This window comes from Chenopodium album, chromosome 8 (assembly GCF_948465745.1).
Source record: "Chenopodium album chromosome 8, dcCheAlbu1.1, whole genome shotgun sequence".
Lineage (NCBI taxonomy): Eukaryota > Viridiplantae > Streptophyta > Magnoliopsida > Caryophyllales > Amaranthaceae > Chenopodium > Chenopodium album.
In genome coordinates this window covers 77,341,577-77,359,072 of record NC_137841.1, presented here as the reverse complement: position 1 = coordinate 77,359,072, position 17,496 = coordinate 77,341,577, and the positions used below count along the sequence as shown (strand labels likewise).

General features: G+C 40.3%; 1 protein-coding gene across 1 annotated transcript; it reads left to right on the top strand.

Annotated features, from left to right (window-relative positions):
• The first annotated feature begins 1,594 nt into the window (after positions 1 to 1,594).
• On the top strand, positions 1,595 to 2,524 carry LOC145555545 (uncharacterized). The gene is made up of 2 exons (XM_081617279.1): positions 1,595 to 1,857; positions 2,053 to 2,524. The coding sequence occupies exons 1-2, from the start codon at positions 1,595 to 1,597 to the stop codon at positions 2,522 to 2,524; spliced, it is 735 nt and encodes a 244-aa protein (XP_081473405.1).
• Positions 2,525 to 17,496: the final 14,972 nt, after the last annotated feature.

The window sequence follows — 17,496 nt, the reverse complement described above, 5'->3', positions numbered from 1 at the left end:
GAAACATGGAAGTCTACGTTGACGATTCAATCGTCAAAAGCAAAAAAGATGAAGACCATGTTAAGGAACTGGCAGAAACTTTCGCCACTCTAAGAAAGCACCAGATGAAGCTGAATCCGAAGAAGTGTGTCTTCGGCGTGAAGTCAGGGAAATTCCTTGGGTTCATGGTCAGCAAAAGAGGGATTGATGCCAATCCCGCCAAGGTGCAGGCAACGCTCAATCTTCCCGAGCCGAAAACAAAGAGGGATGTTCAGCGGCTTACCGGAAGAATGGCAGCCCTCTCGAGGTTCATCTCCAGGGCCTCGGATAAGGGGTTACCTTTCTTCAAAGCTCTGAAACTCCCGAAAACAAAAGAGCTCGTCTGGGAAGACGAGCAAAAAGAAGCCTTCAAGCAGCTTCGGGAGCACCTGACTCAACTCCCAACGCTGGCTAGCCCAGTGGAGGGAGAATCCCTGTACTTATACGTGGCTATCAGCCCAGCCACCATCAGTGCAGTGCTGCTGAGGGAGGAAAATAAGGTTCAACAACCGATCTACTTTGTCAGTCACACTCTGACGGATGCCGAGACCCGCTACCCCTTACTTGAAAAAGTTGCTTATGAGTGGTGGTAGCTGCTCGGAAGTTAAGACCCTATTTTGATTGTCATCAGATAGTGGTTTTGACTGATCAGCCGCTGGAAAAGGTTCTCGACAAGGTTGAAAAATCTGGTAGGCTGGCCAAATGGGCTTTCGAGCTCACAGAATTCAGCATCAGCTACCAGGCGAGAGCAGCCATAAAGGCTCAAGCTCTGGCGGACTTCCTGGCCGAACGCTCGTACTAGGAAACGCTAGACGATGAAAAGAAAACCTGGACTGTGTTCACGGATGGATCCTCCACCGTGAATGGTTCGGGGGCAGGGGTGGTCATAACCTCTCCTGAAGGCAAGTCCTTCGAGTACGCACTAAAATTTTCATTCAAAGCTTCGAATAACGAAGCCGAATATGAGGCGGCCATTGTCGGCCTAGAATTGTGCATCTCGCTGGAAGCCGAACATGTTTTTCTGAAGACAGACTCTCAACTAGTTGCGTATCAGATTGGTGGCAGCTACGAGGCCAAAGAGCCCTCAATGATATCATACCTTGCCAAGATCAAGTCAGTTATTGCAAAGCTGAGAACTTTTGAAGTTCAGCTGATCCCAAGGGGTCAGAATGCTCAAGCCGATGCACTCTCCAAACATGTTAGTTCAACTCTCACTGAGCTGAACCGATCCGTTTATGTGGAGGTGCGCCGAGAAAGAAGTGTCGACAAAGCACCTGAAGTGTGCTGCGTTGACCAAGAGCCAAGTTGGATAGATCCCATCCTAGCTTTCAAGCTTCGGGGAGAAATTCCCGAAGACAAAATTCTGGCCTCCAAGTTGAAACGGACCAGTTCAAGGTTTATCGTCTTCAACGGGGAGCTGCTGAGAAAATCTTTCTCAGCCCCATTACTGAAATGCGTGGGACCAACAGATGCCGATTATATCGTTCGGGAAATCCACCTCGGCATCTGTGGGAACCACATTGGGGGAAGGACCTTAGCCCACAAAGCATTAAGGGAAGGGTACTATTGGCCCACCATGATCTCATACGCGAAGGAGCTGGTCAGAAAATGCGAAAAATGCCAAAAGTTCGCACCAGTCATCCATCAGCCAGCCCAGGAGCTTCAGCCTGTGCTGAGTCCGCTTCCATTTGCTCAATGGGGGTTGGATATCCTTGGCCCATTTCCGGATGCCGCATACCAGAAAAAATGGCTGATAGTCGGTGTTGACTATTTCAGTAAATGGATTGAGGTCGAAGCAGCCTCGAACATTACAGAGCAAACTGTCAGGAAGTTTATCTGGTAGAATATCATCACTAGTTTCGGTATCCCGAAAGTATTTGTCTTTGACCATGGAAGACAATTCGATAATCTACCGCTGAAGCGGTATACAGATCAGTTCGGCATCAAATTGGCATATTCAGCAGTATGCCACCCGCAAAGTAACGGACAGGCCGAAGCTGCAAATAAGCAGATCCTGAATGCCCTCAAAAAAAGGGTAGAGGATCAAAAGTCCAAGTGGCTGGAGGAGCTCCCAAGAACCCTCTGGTCCCTTCGGACAACCGAAAAAGAGGCAACGGGCCACTCACCCTTTGGATTGGTGTATGGCGCCGAAGCCGTTCTCCCAGTGGAGATCGGTAATGAAAGCCTGCGAGTGCACCAATTCTCGGCCGATAATGAGGAACTTATGAAGGAATCTCTCGATTTCCTAGACGAAGTAAGAGACTCGGCTCGAGTCATAATGGCTGCATACAAGCAGAGAATCAGCAAATTTTACAACCGAAGAGTCAAGGCAAGGCCCCTCAAAATTGGGGACCTTGTCCTTCGGAACGCTGCGGCAGTACAGAAAAACCGAATTCATGGGAAGCTCTCAGCTGCTTGGGAGGGACCCTATGAAGTCTATGATGAGCTTCATCCAGGAACATACCGACTTCGGCAGTTGGATGGAACTGAATTAAAAAATCACTAGAATGCTGATGTACTTAAAAATTATCGTGTAAACCCTTCGGGGCAGGACAATCTTTGTAAGTACATTTTTAATCATTAATGAAAGACCTCTAATACGTGTCGCTTCCCGTATAAAATTAATTAATAATTTACCTTACCTTAACTTAAACCTAAAAATATTAACAACTAGTAAAAAAGGGTAAGTAAGGGTCGAACCCACGAGGAGATTGGTTAACTCTATAAACTCAAAATTAAACTCGAAACGTAAAATATATACATAAAAGAGTATTATTCACACTATATACATGAGATTGGGAGGGTTTAAATGATAATAGTCAACTAATACTACTATGAAAAATAGGATCTAAACTACTATATACAATTGACGACAGACTTAACCAACCCTATTCATAACTTTACTCGAATTAACTTATTGGAAATTATAACTAACCGGCCTTGCACAATTAATCAATTTAATTACTAGACTAACCGTAGAGACTTTAGTAACAAAGACTCCCTATCTCCCTTATTTGAAACCAATTGCGAACTAAGCCAAAATCGACTCTAAACCAATCTAATTAACACAAATATGTTGCAACTTGCATGAATTAGTCTTGGCAGCATTAATATCTAGGAGACCTCATTAGTCCTAACTAATCTAATCACTTAAATGTCAGATTAATTAGATTGAAATTGCATTCTAATTTAAACCAAACCGTAATCGCAGACTCGATTTAAAATTAGGGACTACTCTCCTATACGATTCAAACTAAGCCGAACCATATAAATAGCAATAATTTACAACTAACAACATGAAAGATAACAATCAATATCGAATTGCAAATTTATTAATCAAGAACAAGCAAATTTCAAATACCCATTAAATCGAAAAAACATAGTATTATCAAGATTGAATTATAATAGCAATAACCAATAAAAGTATCTGATCAAATTAGGAAAGAACATCAAATAAATCAGTAATATGGAACAATTAAGTTAAGAAGAAGACTTATGAAATATACTCTCAAGAACACCCGAATAAACCCGACTTCGACCCCGTGATTCACCTTCGTTCTCGTACTACCTTGGATGCGAGACTAAGCTGCCCTCCAATGGCTATCTTCTCTTCACCAATTGCCCACTTACGAACTCACTCGAACGATCTCGCTCTTTGTATAATTGTTGGCTAGCTAACTTGTCTGTTTTAGAGGGAATAATTGGGGGTTTTTATAACCGAAAACAACCTAGGTTTTTTGGGTTTGAAGGGATAGAATTGTAGAGTAGGATAAAACTTGATCTTCTTCATGACTTCTCGTGAATTTCGGAGGAGAATAGCAACTCTTATTTTGGGGATGAGATTTGATAATGTCAGGTTGCTAATTTCCCCTGTACTACGCATCTTTACTCCTTTTCTTCTTATCCCTTTTTTTCCTTTTCATTTTGTTTTCTTTGCCTCTTGATTTGGCACGTGATACTTGGATTGTTGGAGTAGTACATATGGGCTTTATTCTTCCAAGTCTAATTAATACTCCTTTTATTTTCCTACCAAAAACACACAACATAATATTAAGTATCACTTATTATAAAATAGTTATAAAATAAAATACTAACATAAAATAAGAGCTATAAATATTAAATGGACTAAATTCATAAAATAAATAATAGAAAACGATTATAAGACTAATATTAGGGACTAAAATTATGGTATATTATGCACTTATCAGCCTCAGAGCCACCATTTTCTACAAACATTTGCAATCTTTACTCATCCGCTTTTTCTTTATGCTATCTACTCTTTAAGGATTTCCTTCGGCCCTGTCCGAAACCTTCGCCCTCAGAGCACCAGGTTTCGAATAGCCGACAAAATCGCCTTTTTAAAGAACTCTGGTCTTTCAGCTGGGGTGAAAACCTCAGTAAGACTTGTTCTACAAGGCAATGAGTCCATGGACAAATCTGGGATATTGCCTTAACTGAGCCCTGTGTCCCAGATAGCCATTTTCTGAAATACTGCCTTCAATTGGCCCTGTGTTTGAGATATCCATTTTTAAGATAGACATAAAATTAAGAGCAAAAGCATAAACTGGCAGAAAATAGACAAGGAAAATGAGAATAATCTCAGAAATCTGAAGAGCAAGTCTTCAAATTTCTGGGAGGGCAAGAAGCACAACAAGTGCAGACTGCCTCAGCTGACACCTCTAAGATGAAGCTTTGTACTTAGCAAAAAAAAATGCAAATTCAAAGCAAAGCAGTATGAGGGAAGTATCAAATGCATAGATACGAAATCATGCTCGGATTACGAGCTACAAAGCCTAAATGTTCAAGCAAACTAAAAGATAATATCGGCAGCCGCCCACAAGCGGAAAATAACAGCTGCCGAAATGCGTACAAGGCAAAAAGATAAATAGTTTGTACACTGAGGCAAGCTGAAGCAAAAACAGAGGCAAAAAACAGTCAGAAAGCGGCATCTTTCATTTTAAGAGCACGTCGATCCGCAAGATTCTGAAGACGACTGCCCGAGTCCCTAGGCTTCAGCTGGAGGGTCAAGCATCCCAGCGGGGGTAGAGTCCAGCGCGGCATCAGCCCCAGATGCAGAAGAGGCGGGTCGAACTGAAGCCTAGACTTCAGCTTCCTTCATCTCAGCCTCTTTCAGCTCAGCCTCCTTCATCTCAGCATCCTCGGCCTGGAGGCGAGCCAACAAATCAACCTCAGCCTGACTGCTTGTTGCATATGAGGGTCCGTGGGGTCCTCAGCCCAAATTTTGCACTGATACCAATCCAGGTCAGGCGCAGCATGAAGAGCTAGTCTCCGAGCTACCCCATAGCCGTTGAGGTAGGCAGTCGAGTACTCCTCCTGGGTGTAAACCCTGAGGGCTAGCTGAGCCTCAGCATCGGCCAGCTTCTTCTGCACCTCTTCCAAGGCTTTCTGGGAAGACTCTCGTTGTTCCTTCAACTGAGCCTCGGCATCAGCAAGCCGTTGCTCAGTCTGCTCAGCCTGGACTCGAGTCTGGGAAAAGCGCTCTTCCTGGTTCTTCAGCTGAACCTCCAGACCGGTGATGCTTTGCCGCTGAGACTCTAGCTGGACCCCAGCCTTGATCAGCTCCTTCTCCCTCACTTCACAGGCTTCCCGGTGTTGTTTGACGTTAACCTCCAAGATCTTGAGCTTCTGCCGAGATACCTCATCTCGGGCCAGCACTCGAGATTCAACCTCAGCGTCAATTTTTTGCTGGATCTTGGCTTTGAGGCTGGGAACGTCAACCGCGTCGAAAGCGTTGAGCAGGGCCTCACCTTCGTCTATTTGAGGCAGGACGTCCCTCTCCATTTCAGTGTAGAAGGTGTTGAAGGAATCAACCACAACTTGGGCCCTGTGCTCGGCTTTCTCCTGCTTCAGCTGGGCAAGATTTGCCTCCGTTTCAGCAATGTCCACCCTTTCCTGGAGCGTATCTATCATCTCACAGGTCATGGTGTGGTTGTAGACAACCTGCAGAACCAAAATTAAATTTAAGTTAAATTAAACTACAAGTGTATAGAGTAAACTGGAAACGCTGAAAGTGTAGAATTTTATTGCATACCTGCATCAGCAGCCTTTGGTTGTCTCGGGCAGGATCTGGTACTGAGGGACCAGGCTCGGCAATTCCAGCGGTCGCTCGAACAGACCATTCTCGGACTTGCTCCATTTCAGATAAGTCAGAGCATCCGCCGAAATAAGCCTCAGCGCTTTTCTTGTGCTTCCCCCAGATCTCGGCCCTAACGCCAGCGGGGATAGAGCACTTCTTGGCTGAGAACCCCAGGTCCCCAGATTGGAAGGACTTGAAAGAAGGGAACGAAGTTGATGGAACTTCGTCCGCTTTCTCGGGCTCAGTCGTTGCCCCTCCTTCAGCCTGGACCACCTCAGCCTCGCCGAGAGGTTGACTTGTTAAGGCGTCAACCTCTCGTTGAATCTCATCAGTGAAGCCCCTAAGGGCCCCGTCTTCAGCAGTAGCCGTCTCCTCATCTACTTCAACAACTTCAACCTCAAGGAGCTCAACAGCACTCCCCTTGTTGGAAACCGCTTCAGGAACCCCCTCCTTCGGATCAGGAGTTCGTTGGTCCACCTCCATGTCAGCAGTTGGAGGTGGTGGAGGAGTCCTCGGCGGTGACGGGATTAGCGGTGATGGCTGAATCGGGAGCGAAGGACCCCCCGTACTTCTCGGAACCCTGCCTCGGCCAGCAACATGTTCCCTTATTACTACGCCAGGCCTTGGCCTCAGCGTGAACTCTCCCGGACCCATAACAGTTGGGCCCGTCCTCCTCCTCTTCCTCTGCTCCAGAGGTTGATCGTCCATATCGTCAGAGTCTGTAGATTCAAGCTCTGAAAGGTCGTCCGACAATGCCGAATCCTTCCCTTCTCTCCTTCTGCCCTCTTCCTCAGACTACAGAAGTGGGGGAGCAAGAAGGGATCAGTAAAAAAAAAAAAAAAAAAAAAAAAAAAAAAGAAGAAAAAAGCAAGCACTGAAAGACTTACCAAAGTCTTCGGCCGGACCTCGGCAGCTCTAGAAGTCCCTTCACCCCTTTCTAGGGAGTTGATGGCCCTAGTTACCTCTTCAGCAGCCTGAGCGACGAGTACTTCCTCGGCGAGCAAAGGCCTCAAAGGATCCCGCTTCTCCCACCAAGGCTTCTGCCTTAGATAATCCGCAGCAGCCTCGATCTGAAGGCCCGTCGAGTGTAGGTGCAGAGGACGATCCTTCGGAGCAGTGATAGCTGGAGCTCGGTCTAGGATGACCCTTTCAGCATTCACTCCCAGCCGATCGTAGTCAATGTCGGAGGTAGCCTCGCTCAACTCTGAAAGGAGAAGTCGAAGGTTAGCTCTAAGACATAGACAGAACAAATAAAGCAATAGCAAAATAAAGTCCTCGGCCCCAGCCGAAGGTACTTACCGTCTCTATACTTTCGGCTGAGGCCGACAACTGCAAGCATCTTCTCTTGGAAGACGTAATGGTTATCGGGAAGCCATCGGGTTGGGAGGGACTTCATTCGGCCGGTCCCCCCAGGATTTTTCTGCTTTCCGAAGAAGTTCATCTGCTCAAAACTTGGATGGCTGGCGGCATCAGGGTCTTCAGGGCCCAAATCCTGCATGTTCGGATCAGGCCTGGAGAGATAGCGAGGGGCCCCGAAAAAGTAGGGATGCTCCGGATCAGCAGGGGCCCTCACCCAGATCCACTGGCCTCTCCAGTCCTTATCCGAAGAGTCGTTCGGCCACATGGTCAAATATTGTGGATAACTCTCAATTCGCCACCAGCCAGCCCCATGTTGACCATATATACTTTGGGTGTTCTGCACCAGCTGATGCATCCTCCGGAAGCAGTGCAGATTCGATTCAACAACAAAGAACCTACATACCCAGAGATAAGTCATCACCCGCCGAATACTGACGGGTGTCAACTGGCACAAGGAGATCCTGTATTTTTTCAAAATGTCCCTGACGAAGGGATCCAAGGGGAACCGAAGCCCGTACTGCAGTTGCCAAGTGTATACTCCCACATACCCAGGGGGAGGGCGGTGAATTCTGTCAGTAGGTGAGGGCATTCGGCACCAATACCCATCTTCTTCAAGGATGCCGTAGTGTAATTCGATCTGTTCGGCAAACCGATAAGCTTCGGCGTGCCTAACCCACCAATAATAAGGGGTATTGTCAATCATAGCTCTCTGGGCTTCGGCATTCTGCCATTCAGCATACCCAGGTAGCAAACCCCAGAGCACAGGAGGCAGATCTTCCCCCTGTTCAGCAACCCCAGCCTCGACACCCTGCTGAGGGGCAGGCCCAGCCTCAGCCCCTTGCTGAGGGGCAGCTGCGTTCAAGGGGACCGCCGGAATCCCCCTTTCCGGGTCTTCCTCGACGCGTTCACCATTCCATACGTCGGCGCGGTCCCGGGGGTCCCGGGCCTGACCTCGTCTCCCAGTCCGGCGACCTCTTAAACGAGCCATAGACGGATTCGCGGGAAAGGAAGTCGGGAAAAGAGGAATTCTTTGAAAAAACTAAGAAAATCGAGGGAAATTCGAAGAAAATTACCTTTATGAGAATCGAAACTCACCGATTCAATGGGTCGGAGCAACGGGTTTGAGCGTCGAGCTTTGATTTCGGGGGTGGAGCGGAATTTCGAAGTGGAAGCAACGGTTTCTTAGAGAATTCGAGAGTGAATTGGTGAAGAAATGAGAAGAGAAATGGCGAATGTGGTTTTATATTTCCAGAAAATGGGAATTTAGAAAGCCAAAATGTTTAATTCCTCTTAAAAACCTCCTTAAGTAACCGTTAAACACTCTCTCTCTTGATTAACCGCCCACTATCTACTCAACTTCCCACTAATTATCTTAATTACAGTTATTTAGTTAATGACTGTTTAAAATTTAAATCTTTTGACTTAATTAAATCATTTACTTCCCTCCATTTTTATTGGATTAAAACCCGACCCGTCATCCTTCCAAATCGGGTCTGGGGGGCAAGTTGTTTGGGTCCAATTAAGCTAATTGGGCCTAGTCATTAAATGATCCAATATTCCAAGGTCAAGGCCCAAGCCTCCAATCAAGCCAGGTCAGCAATAAGTCAATTGGTCCAAATTGTTATGGTCAGCCCATGATTATTTGGGGCCCAATTATTCTCCTCTCTTTGTATGCTAAGGTATAAAAACCTTCAATTACATCATTTGTCATTCATACACAAAAAGCCTCAAGCATTAAATCTCTTGCATAGCTTTCTCTCTCTAAACACTGTTTGACTTCGGCATCGGAGGGGTCTTCCTCGGATCCACCCCCGAGGCAAGTTTACGTGTGTTTGCTGTGCAGGAAACCTTCGGCCCGGCATCACTTGGACCGGATTAGTCTTCATCCACTTCATCGGACCTTTGGCTAGGTCCCATTGTTTTCACCCGAAACAATAATTTTTTAATTTTGAGGGATTATCTACTTCATTTGAATTTTGAAAAACATAACTCAACAGCAAAAGAAACCAGTCTATCCAAAACATGAAGTCCAGATTAGTCGGTAATAGTATCAAACATGTTGTAAACCACTCATATAATAGCTCAATTCAATTCTTACCTATAGAACTATACAGGGCGGAGCCAAGATATTTACAATGGTAGGGCACCATACCATCTAAAACCCTTTTATCAACGCCTTTATATCATCCAAAAAAAAAAAAAAAAAACTAAGACACATTTGTAATAGAATGTTCATTTTATCAAGATTCAAAATTACTTAGCAATCATATTTGTCAAACCTTTTTTTATTAAAAAAAAAAAACATCAAAAATTACCCCTATTCAAAGCTTTAAACAATAACCCCGTTACTTTTTTTTTTTTTACATATTTTATAATAGGTTCAGAATCACTAGATAAATTTTTCATATCAAATAGTTAGATCCAAAATACAAATTATACAGATTTATAACTAATAATTCATGTATATATATAGATCAATTGAAAATCACTTAAATAGAATAGTTTCATAAAATTAACACTGTATCAGAGTCAACATGACACAAAGGTCACGAGTTCAAATTCACCCACCTCAGCTCCCACTTTCAAATATGAGGGGACGTGATCAAAACCGTTTTTGAGATTTGGGGGGCCTAAGGGCGAAAGAATAAATCAAGGGGGTACGTAGTTGAATCTATAGAGAACATTTAACTTCAACTTATCCTAGCCACCAAGCCACAGAGATACCCATATTGACAATTGCATCTATAAAGTTAATATAACTGTCTCTTGTACTTAAGGCTAATCTATAGAGAACATTTAACTTCAACTTATCCTAGCCACCAAGCCACAGAGATACCCATATTGACAATTGCATCTATGAAGTTAACATAATTGTCTCTTGTACTTAAGGCTGGAAAAGGGGACCATCTCATCTGTGGGCCCTAGGCGGGTGCCTCGACTGCCCCGACTCAGCGATGAGTCTATATGTAATAGAATATAAAACATATTCTTAAACCTCAACAATCAGTTTAATTAAGCTTTTAGTTGGATTGGTTTTATAACGAAAGGAAAGATTCGAACTTGTGACGTATTGTCCTTACTTTCAACCTTATAACTATAACTAAAGAAAAAACCGCTTATATCACCTGCGTACACATGTCATTTTATCATTAAAAAATTTCCCTCCAATTTGCTTATGATATCATCATTTTTTTTTCCTATTTTTGTCTTTTGAAATTCAAGATTGGAAAAAATAATTCTTAAAAATAAATAAAAGTGTGAACATCAATTAATCAAAAACATATTAATGATTTTTCTCTTTTCAAAAACCCTCATTTTTGTGGTTAATTATTTTACACTCTTTTATTGATTTTTTTAATGCTAATTAAATCGTGCATTGCACGAGTACTAATCTAGTCATAAACTAATACTCTTCCGAGAAAAAGATTTACGTAGACTTTAAGTTGGAGCTAGGTAGCTAGAATGAAGAAGTCAAACTTTAGTGTATGCTTTCGTACTGTTTCAGTCTCTTTCCTTTCGAGTCATTTAATATTGCACCTTATATAATCATAAAATTGGTCCTAAGCTATCTCAATCGTAAATAGTTTCAATTCAGCCCCAAAAATAAATGTGGAAAATTCTTTCCATTTTAAGTTGTTTGGGTGGCTGGTGTTTAAAGCTTTTCAAGGGACCATGTCGGCACTCGGCAGTGTCCAACACTTGGATTCTTTAAGGTTTTAAACTTTTAATGCATGTTTCAAATTTCAATCCAACACTTGGGCTACCAAACAATAATATTTGATACTCTTATCTTACCAATTAAGTGTATAATTTATATTTCTGATATATATATTTAGTTAAACTATATCGTTAAATAATAATGTATAATTTATATTTCTGATATATATTTAGTTAAACTATATCGTTAAATAATAATTTTACAATGTCATTCTTTAAAAATGACACCATAAAATGCTGATATGGCGCTTGTATTTAGTATTTTTATTTCCCTTTTGAATTATTTTTAATGTTCATAATGTATTAAAATTGTATTTATATCATGTATTCTTTTTCATACATGATTTTTTTTTAGAAATACATAATTATAAATTATGAAAAATTATTTTTATACTGTTAATTAATTATAATAATAATAATACTTATAATTAAAATCACAATTATTTACAAAAAAAAAAAAAAAAACAAAACAAAAAAATCACACAAAATTAACATTGTTCCATATCAATATTCTTCATTCATCCACCCATTCCCAAACATTGTTAACGTATTATCATGCCTGAAACCTTCCTGAAATTGACCAAAATCGATCCTAAAACCATTGCCAAACTATCCAAGAACTGCCACGCCGGAATGCCTATGCTGTTGCATGAAAACAGCCGCCTGAACCCTTGTAAATTAGCCTGAAAATCGCCAGAAACACACCCCAAAACTGCACCAAAAATCAAATAAACCATCACGCATCAAAACTGCTCCAAAAATGCACTCAAAATACGCCCGAAACCGCCTGAAAACTGGCCAGAACCTTAAGCTGCTGCCATGAACCCTTCGCCGGACCTATGTGCGCCGAAAAGCCGTTGGGTTCTGATATGTCCATTTTATATAGTAATTTACCCCCGTCCCTTGGTTATAATTAGTAGTGTTTTTGGCTCTTTCGAGCCACTTTTATTACTAATTTGTGTTTTCTAGTGTTTTCGTAGTTTTAGTTGTGTTTTACAGGAAATTGCACTTTTAGAGCATTTTCCCGGGTTTTATTGATCGACTACGGAAGCTAGAAGGACACGACCACTTTTGAAGCCCAGGATCGGTGAGAGCCGATGATTAAGGGCTCGGTATGAGATACCGAGGTTATTGGATCGTTTAATCAAGACCCGATGAGGAAACTTAGATTGGGCCGAGGAATTGAGCCCAATCGAAATCCGAGCCTCGAAGAAGAAGACCGGGCCCGATCGGGCAAGCTTGCGCCCAATCGGGCGGGCGCGCATAAGAGAGCATGCACCAGCAAGAAGGCGCGCCCGATCGGGTGAGCGTTAGCTCAATCGGGCGCGGCTGCCCAGATGGATCGTGAAAAAAAAGGCGGGCCCGATCGGGCGGCCCTTCGCCCGATCGGGCGCGTGTTTTTCTCAGAGATAGATTAGTTTTAATTTTTGTTTTAGGGAATGTTTAAGTACGAGATTTGTACGTAATTTTCGGATTACCTTCTTTCTTAGATTTTCTCTCTCTACTTAGGATTTTACTCTCTCTTAACTTTTCTCTCAACCTTTGTTCTTAATCCATTCTTAATTCCATATTCGTTTGGTAACTATTTCTCTTCTCTTAATCTTAGTTGTTTATTTTATTCCTTTAATTATGTCTTGCTTTAGTGCTTTGAATTGTTTAGTTTTTATTATGTGTGAGTAGTTTTATTTCTAGGGTTTATGGGGATCCATAAATAATATGAAGGGGTAAATTATTGTTGTTAATTATCAATGCTAGATTAATTTCCTATTGATTGATTTAATGCTCTGTGACTAGATTAGCCCTGATCTTTTATGCATGAGTTTGACAATATTGATTCGAGATTCGACAGATGAGAATTGATGTTTAGGTCTAGTTTCAATAGGCAGGTTAATTTATAAATGGTTAGGTCGAGATTCGAAAGATGAGATTTAATACCGGTAAATTAATTGTGTGATTATAATACGTAGCGAAAGCCCTTTATAATCTGATTAATATATGCTTTGATGAATGATTATTATATTCTACCCTGGAATATTATTTATTAGTGAACCTATGCCCTAGATCCTTTTTATATTATTTTCTCCCTATTCTTGATCTCCGTAGTTTAGTTTATTATTCAATCATAAATATTGGTTACTTCATAATCTAGATTATATTAATCTAGATTATATTAGTTAATTAGGAATAGAAAGGCTTGTTTCCTTGTGGAGTTCGACCCTACTTCCCTATCTACTTTAGTTAGAGGACTTAGGTAATTATTTTTTATTAGGGGATACGACTTTACCCTGTCAGGTTCTGCACCCTTATTGCTGCACCCTAATTGCCTATAAATTTATAATCGCACGGGAGAGACATACAACCTGATTTTTACATAATTAGAACTAAAGAAGCAGATTTGAAAACCCTGAAAACCCCGATTTTTAGATGACTTGTTGGTCGGAATTTCGATTTGAGTTCCGACTGAGTACAAGATTTTGGGGCCGATGACGATGAACAATCTAGAACGATGATGAATATTTGATATTCTAAATTTTGATTATATAATTTAATTTTTTGGATGATTTTAAAAATTAAAAATAGATTTTCAAATACTATAATTATGTAATCTTAACAAAAAATACATGTATATCCAATTATACATATATGTATAATACATTTTAACTTTTAAAAATAAAGAAAAAATTGACCAATCATAACATGCCACATCAGTATGTTATGGTGTCCTTTTTTGAATAATGACACGATAGACTAATGTCCGAGTCTTTGCTTGTAATGTTAGATGAATATATTTTCTCAAAAACAATTCATTGCTAGAAAGAGTAAGGGACTAAGGGGTATAAGGAAAGAAAGAGAAAAAAAGTACAAAAAGTAGGTTATGTTATGATATATATATATGGAGGGCCTATTTTTTCCGCCTTTTGATAAATTTTACAAAGATTAATATGATAAGTCCAAAAAAAAAAAATAGTTCAAATAAATTATAAGAGTTTATAAAGATTATTAAAGATGGCTTTGTGTCGTGCAGGGTCGTGCCTCATGCCAGGCCCACGTGCTTTGGATTAGATAGGCCCTGCACTTGGCTCGCCCCACGAGTTCTGTGTTGTGTCGTGCCATGCCGAAGTTTTCAAAAGGTTGTCCCGTGCACGGTCCAAGCCCACATGCTATCGTGTAGGGCTTGCGTGCCTAAGCAAAATTGCATTGATTTTAGCATGCTTTGTCGTGTCAGGTCTGATCGATCGTACTGTGTCTTATTGTGCTTAAGGAGGTCCACGACCCATACGCGTTGTGCTGTGCTTTTTTTGTCTTGGGCCATGTCGGGCTTCAGGCTCTGTGCCATCTTTAAGGATCGTACCATGGTGCACGTAAAAATTTGGACTAATACTTAAGTTTATTTACTCGTTTTCTCTCATTAATGTTAGTTGCCTTGTACATTTATACCTCTAAACATTTTTTTAAAGACAAAATTTATACCTCTGAAAATAGTTGTTTACATATCAACAACTAAATTTGTGATTTAAGATCAAACTGAAAAAACTTCTAGATATGTATGAGCGCGCATCATGCGCGTTAGCTGCCCTAGTTGTAAGTAAAGATATCATTAAGTGCATAAATATTTATTAGTACTGTAATTAGATAGTGTTATGGAAGTAAAATACCTTCTGATGGTATTAATATATCATGTTATTGTTTTAGTACTATAATACATAGAGTTTAATGGACTAGGTATATATCAATGATACTAATTGTCTAATACTCTAATGGTACACAAAATATACTATTTAAATTTAAAATTTCACAGAAAATGACCAAAACACCCTATGTTGTATGATTTGATGCTCATACATTATATACTCCATATATAGATATGTACCCAGATCTACTCATGTGCTTCTTGTATAGATTGAGTTTCAAATTAATTAAATCATTAGTTCAGATGGTTTAGGTTTTAGGAAAATCAAACCCTTTCACCTCGAGTCTACCATACTCATTTAGGACCACAACACCTATAAAAGTATAGGACACCATATACAATTATAATAAAGAACAGAAACAACCCTTTTCTTGAAGGACCACGAAATATGATAAGAGCCTACAACCTAGAGAATTAAATTAAGATAAGTGCACGGTTTCCTGTTTTGAATATACTATATGGACCATTATTATGTTTATGTTATTTATTTATGTGAAATGTTACCTTTTTTAAAAAAATAATTTGAAATGGTTTATGCTTTTCTGATTGCTGATTGGCCTCTCAATATTACCGAAAGCCACTCTTTGTAAAGTGTCGTTGTACCTCAGACATGTCCCAAACATGCAGACAATTACTATTCACTCCCTTAATTAATTTTAATTACGATTAAGCAATCCATTTTTATATTTAGCTAACCCTAATCAAATTAACAATGCACTCACTAAAAAAGGTGACTCCTTTTCAGTTGACACTCCCTTGCTTTCCCATTTGCAATTGCAAGGAATAAAAAAAATACACTTGCTTGTATAAAATTATACGAAATACTTTTCAGTTTAGTGTATTTTCACATTGCTTTAATATTCTTTTTCCGTCAAATATTTATGCCTCCTTTGTAGTCTAAAGTTGAATCTTGAACCAACAGCGAAAGTAGAAATAGGTTTGTGTGGATCACTATTGTCATAATCTTTATCGCCCAAAGGATAATTGCATTATTATATTTCATCCAAAATGATGATTAGATGGTAAGTGTAGCTTAGGTTTCATTCCATGTATACCAAGTAAGAAGAAACACGTGATAATTGTTGGATCATTCCCTCCCTATTCACTAATCACTACTAATCTTAATAATAATATTTTGAAAAGAAAAAAAAAAAAACCATCATAAATATTACTTTAACAAATATTTGACTGCTTTTTCAAACATCTAAACAAGTAAGTTTTTTTTTGATATGTTACATACTCTCCCCGTAACAGTACAAAGTAAAATATAATATAATATACTCCTTAGTCCTTACAACTTTGAGGACCAAGGCCACAAGACAACTTTGGCTAAACCTGGTGATTAAGGGGTTGGTCCCCTACTTGGGAAGATACTTAAGCCTGCTTGTCATGAAAAATTTTAGAGGAACAAATAAATTATTTCTATAGAAAATCTATACCTCTGTACTTCATATCTCTTGCCTCTTGAGAAAAGACATCTTCCTTCTTTAATGAGAAGGTTTTGTGTGAGTCCGTTTCACACGAGTCCAGTTATCACAAACTGCAACCCCTGCGGCCGCATACAACCCAGCATCAGCCACCCCCTCCTCCACGCCGGCGATGATGCCGCCATTTCCGACCTACCCACTGCCATCACCCTTCCTCTTCCCCCTAAACCACCACCTCAATATTCCCCCGATGGAGCTAAAATATTTGACGACGACGGCAATCAGGGGCGGATCTAGGGGGGTTCAAAGGGGTTCATTGAACCCACAGATTTTTTGGGAAAAAATTATAAGTTTTAAATTTTTTTTAAAATAATTTTTTGTGTGATTAATAATCACATGTGTAAGTTTGGTGCATTGGTAAGACTTTGAACAATAGAGCAGCGCGCCCCTCTTAGAGTCTTAGGTCTTAGGTTCGACTCCTACCGACGACCGGGACTAAGCACTGACGGACCTCACGGACGACAATTCAGAGTTCAGAGTTCTTCTAGAATTGTGAGTCCTCTTAATCTCTTATTCCTCTACTCCTCTTAATTCTTAATCTTTACTTGTTTGTTTTATTTTTTAAATTGCTTTATGGTTTTGATATATTGTTGAATACTTCAATTGTTGAGAAATTGAATTGTAGAAACTTAGAAGTTAGAATTATAAATTTTTACTTGGTCTTTTAATTGATATTTGATGATTAGAAAAAGTTTATATTGTCAAAATTGTGTTTATTGGGGACTTGTGATTTTAATTGATAATTAATTGTTTATTTTGTGTATTATTGTATTTGGTTGTTTGACCAACTAGCTATTTTATTGAATATTATTGGTGTTTCTTGTAAGCGAAGGGAAATGATAAGAGAAATACAATCTCAACATGTTCTAGAAGCTTTTGTATATATTTTTTTTTAATCCATCCATTTGTAATAAAAAATTTGAATTTATGTATTGAATATTTAATCAATATATGATCATCGTTTTTTTATAAGATTTCAAACCCACAGTTCGGAATTTCTGGATACGCCACTGACGACAATGATGTCATTGTCGTCATAGCTGATGCAAAGAATGTGAATGCAATCCAGTCAGGCCATTTGCAATCTTGTCAATGCAAAGATCGGGGAGTGGATGGCTTGAGACAAT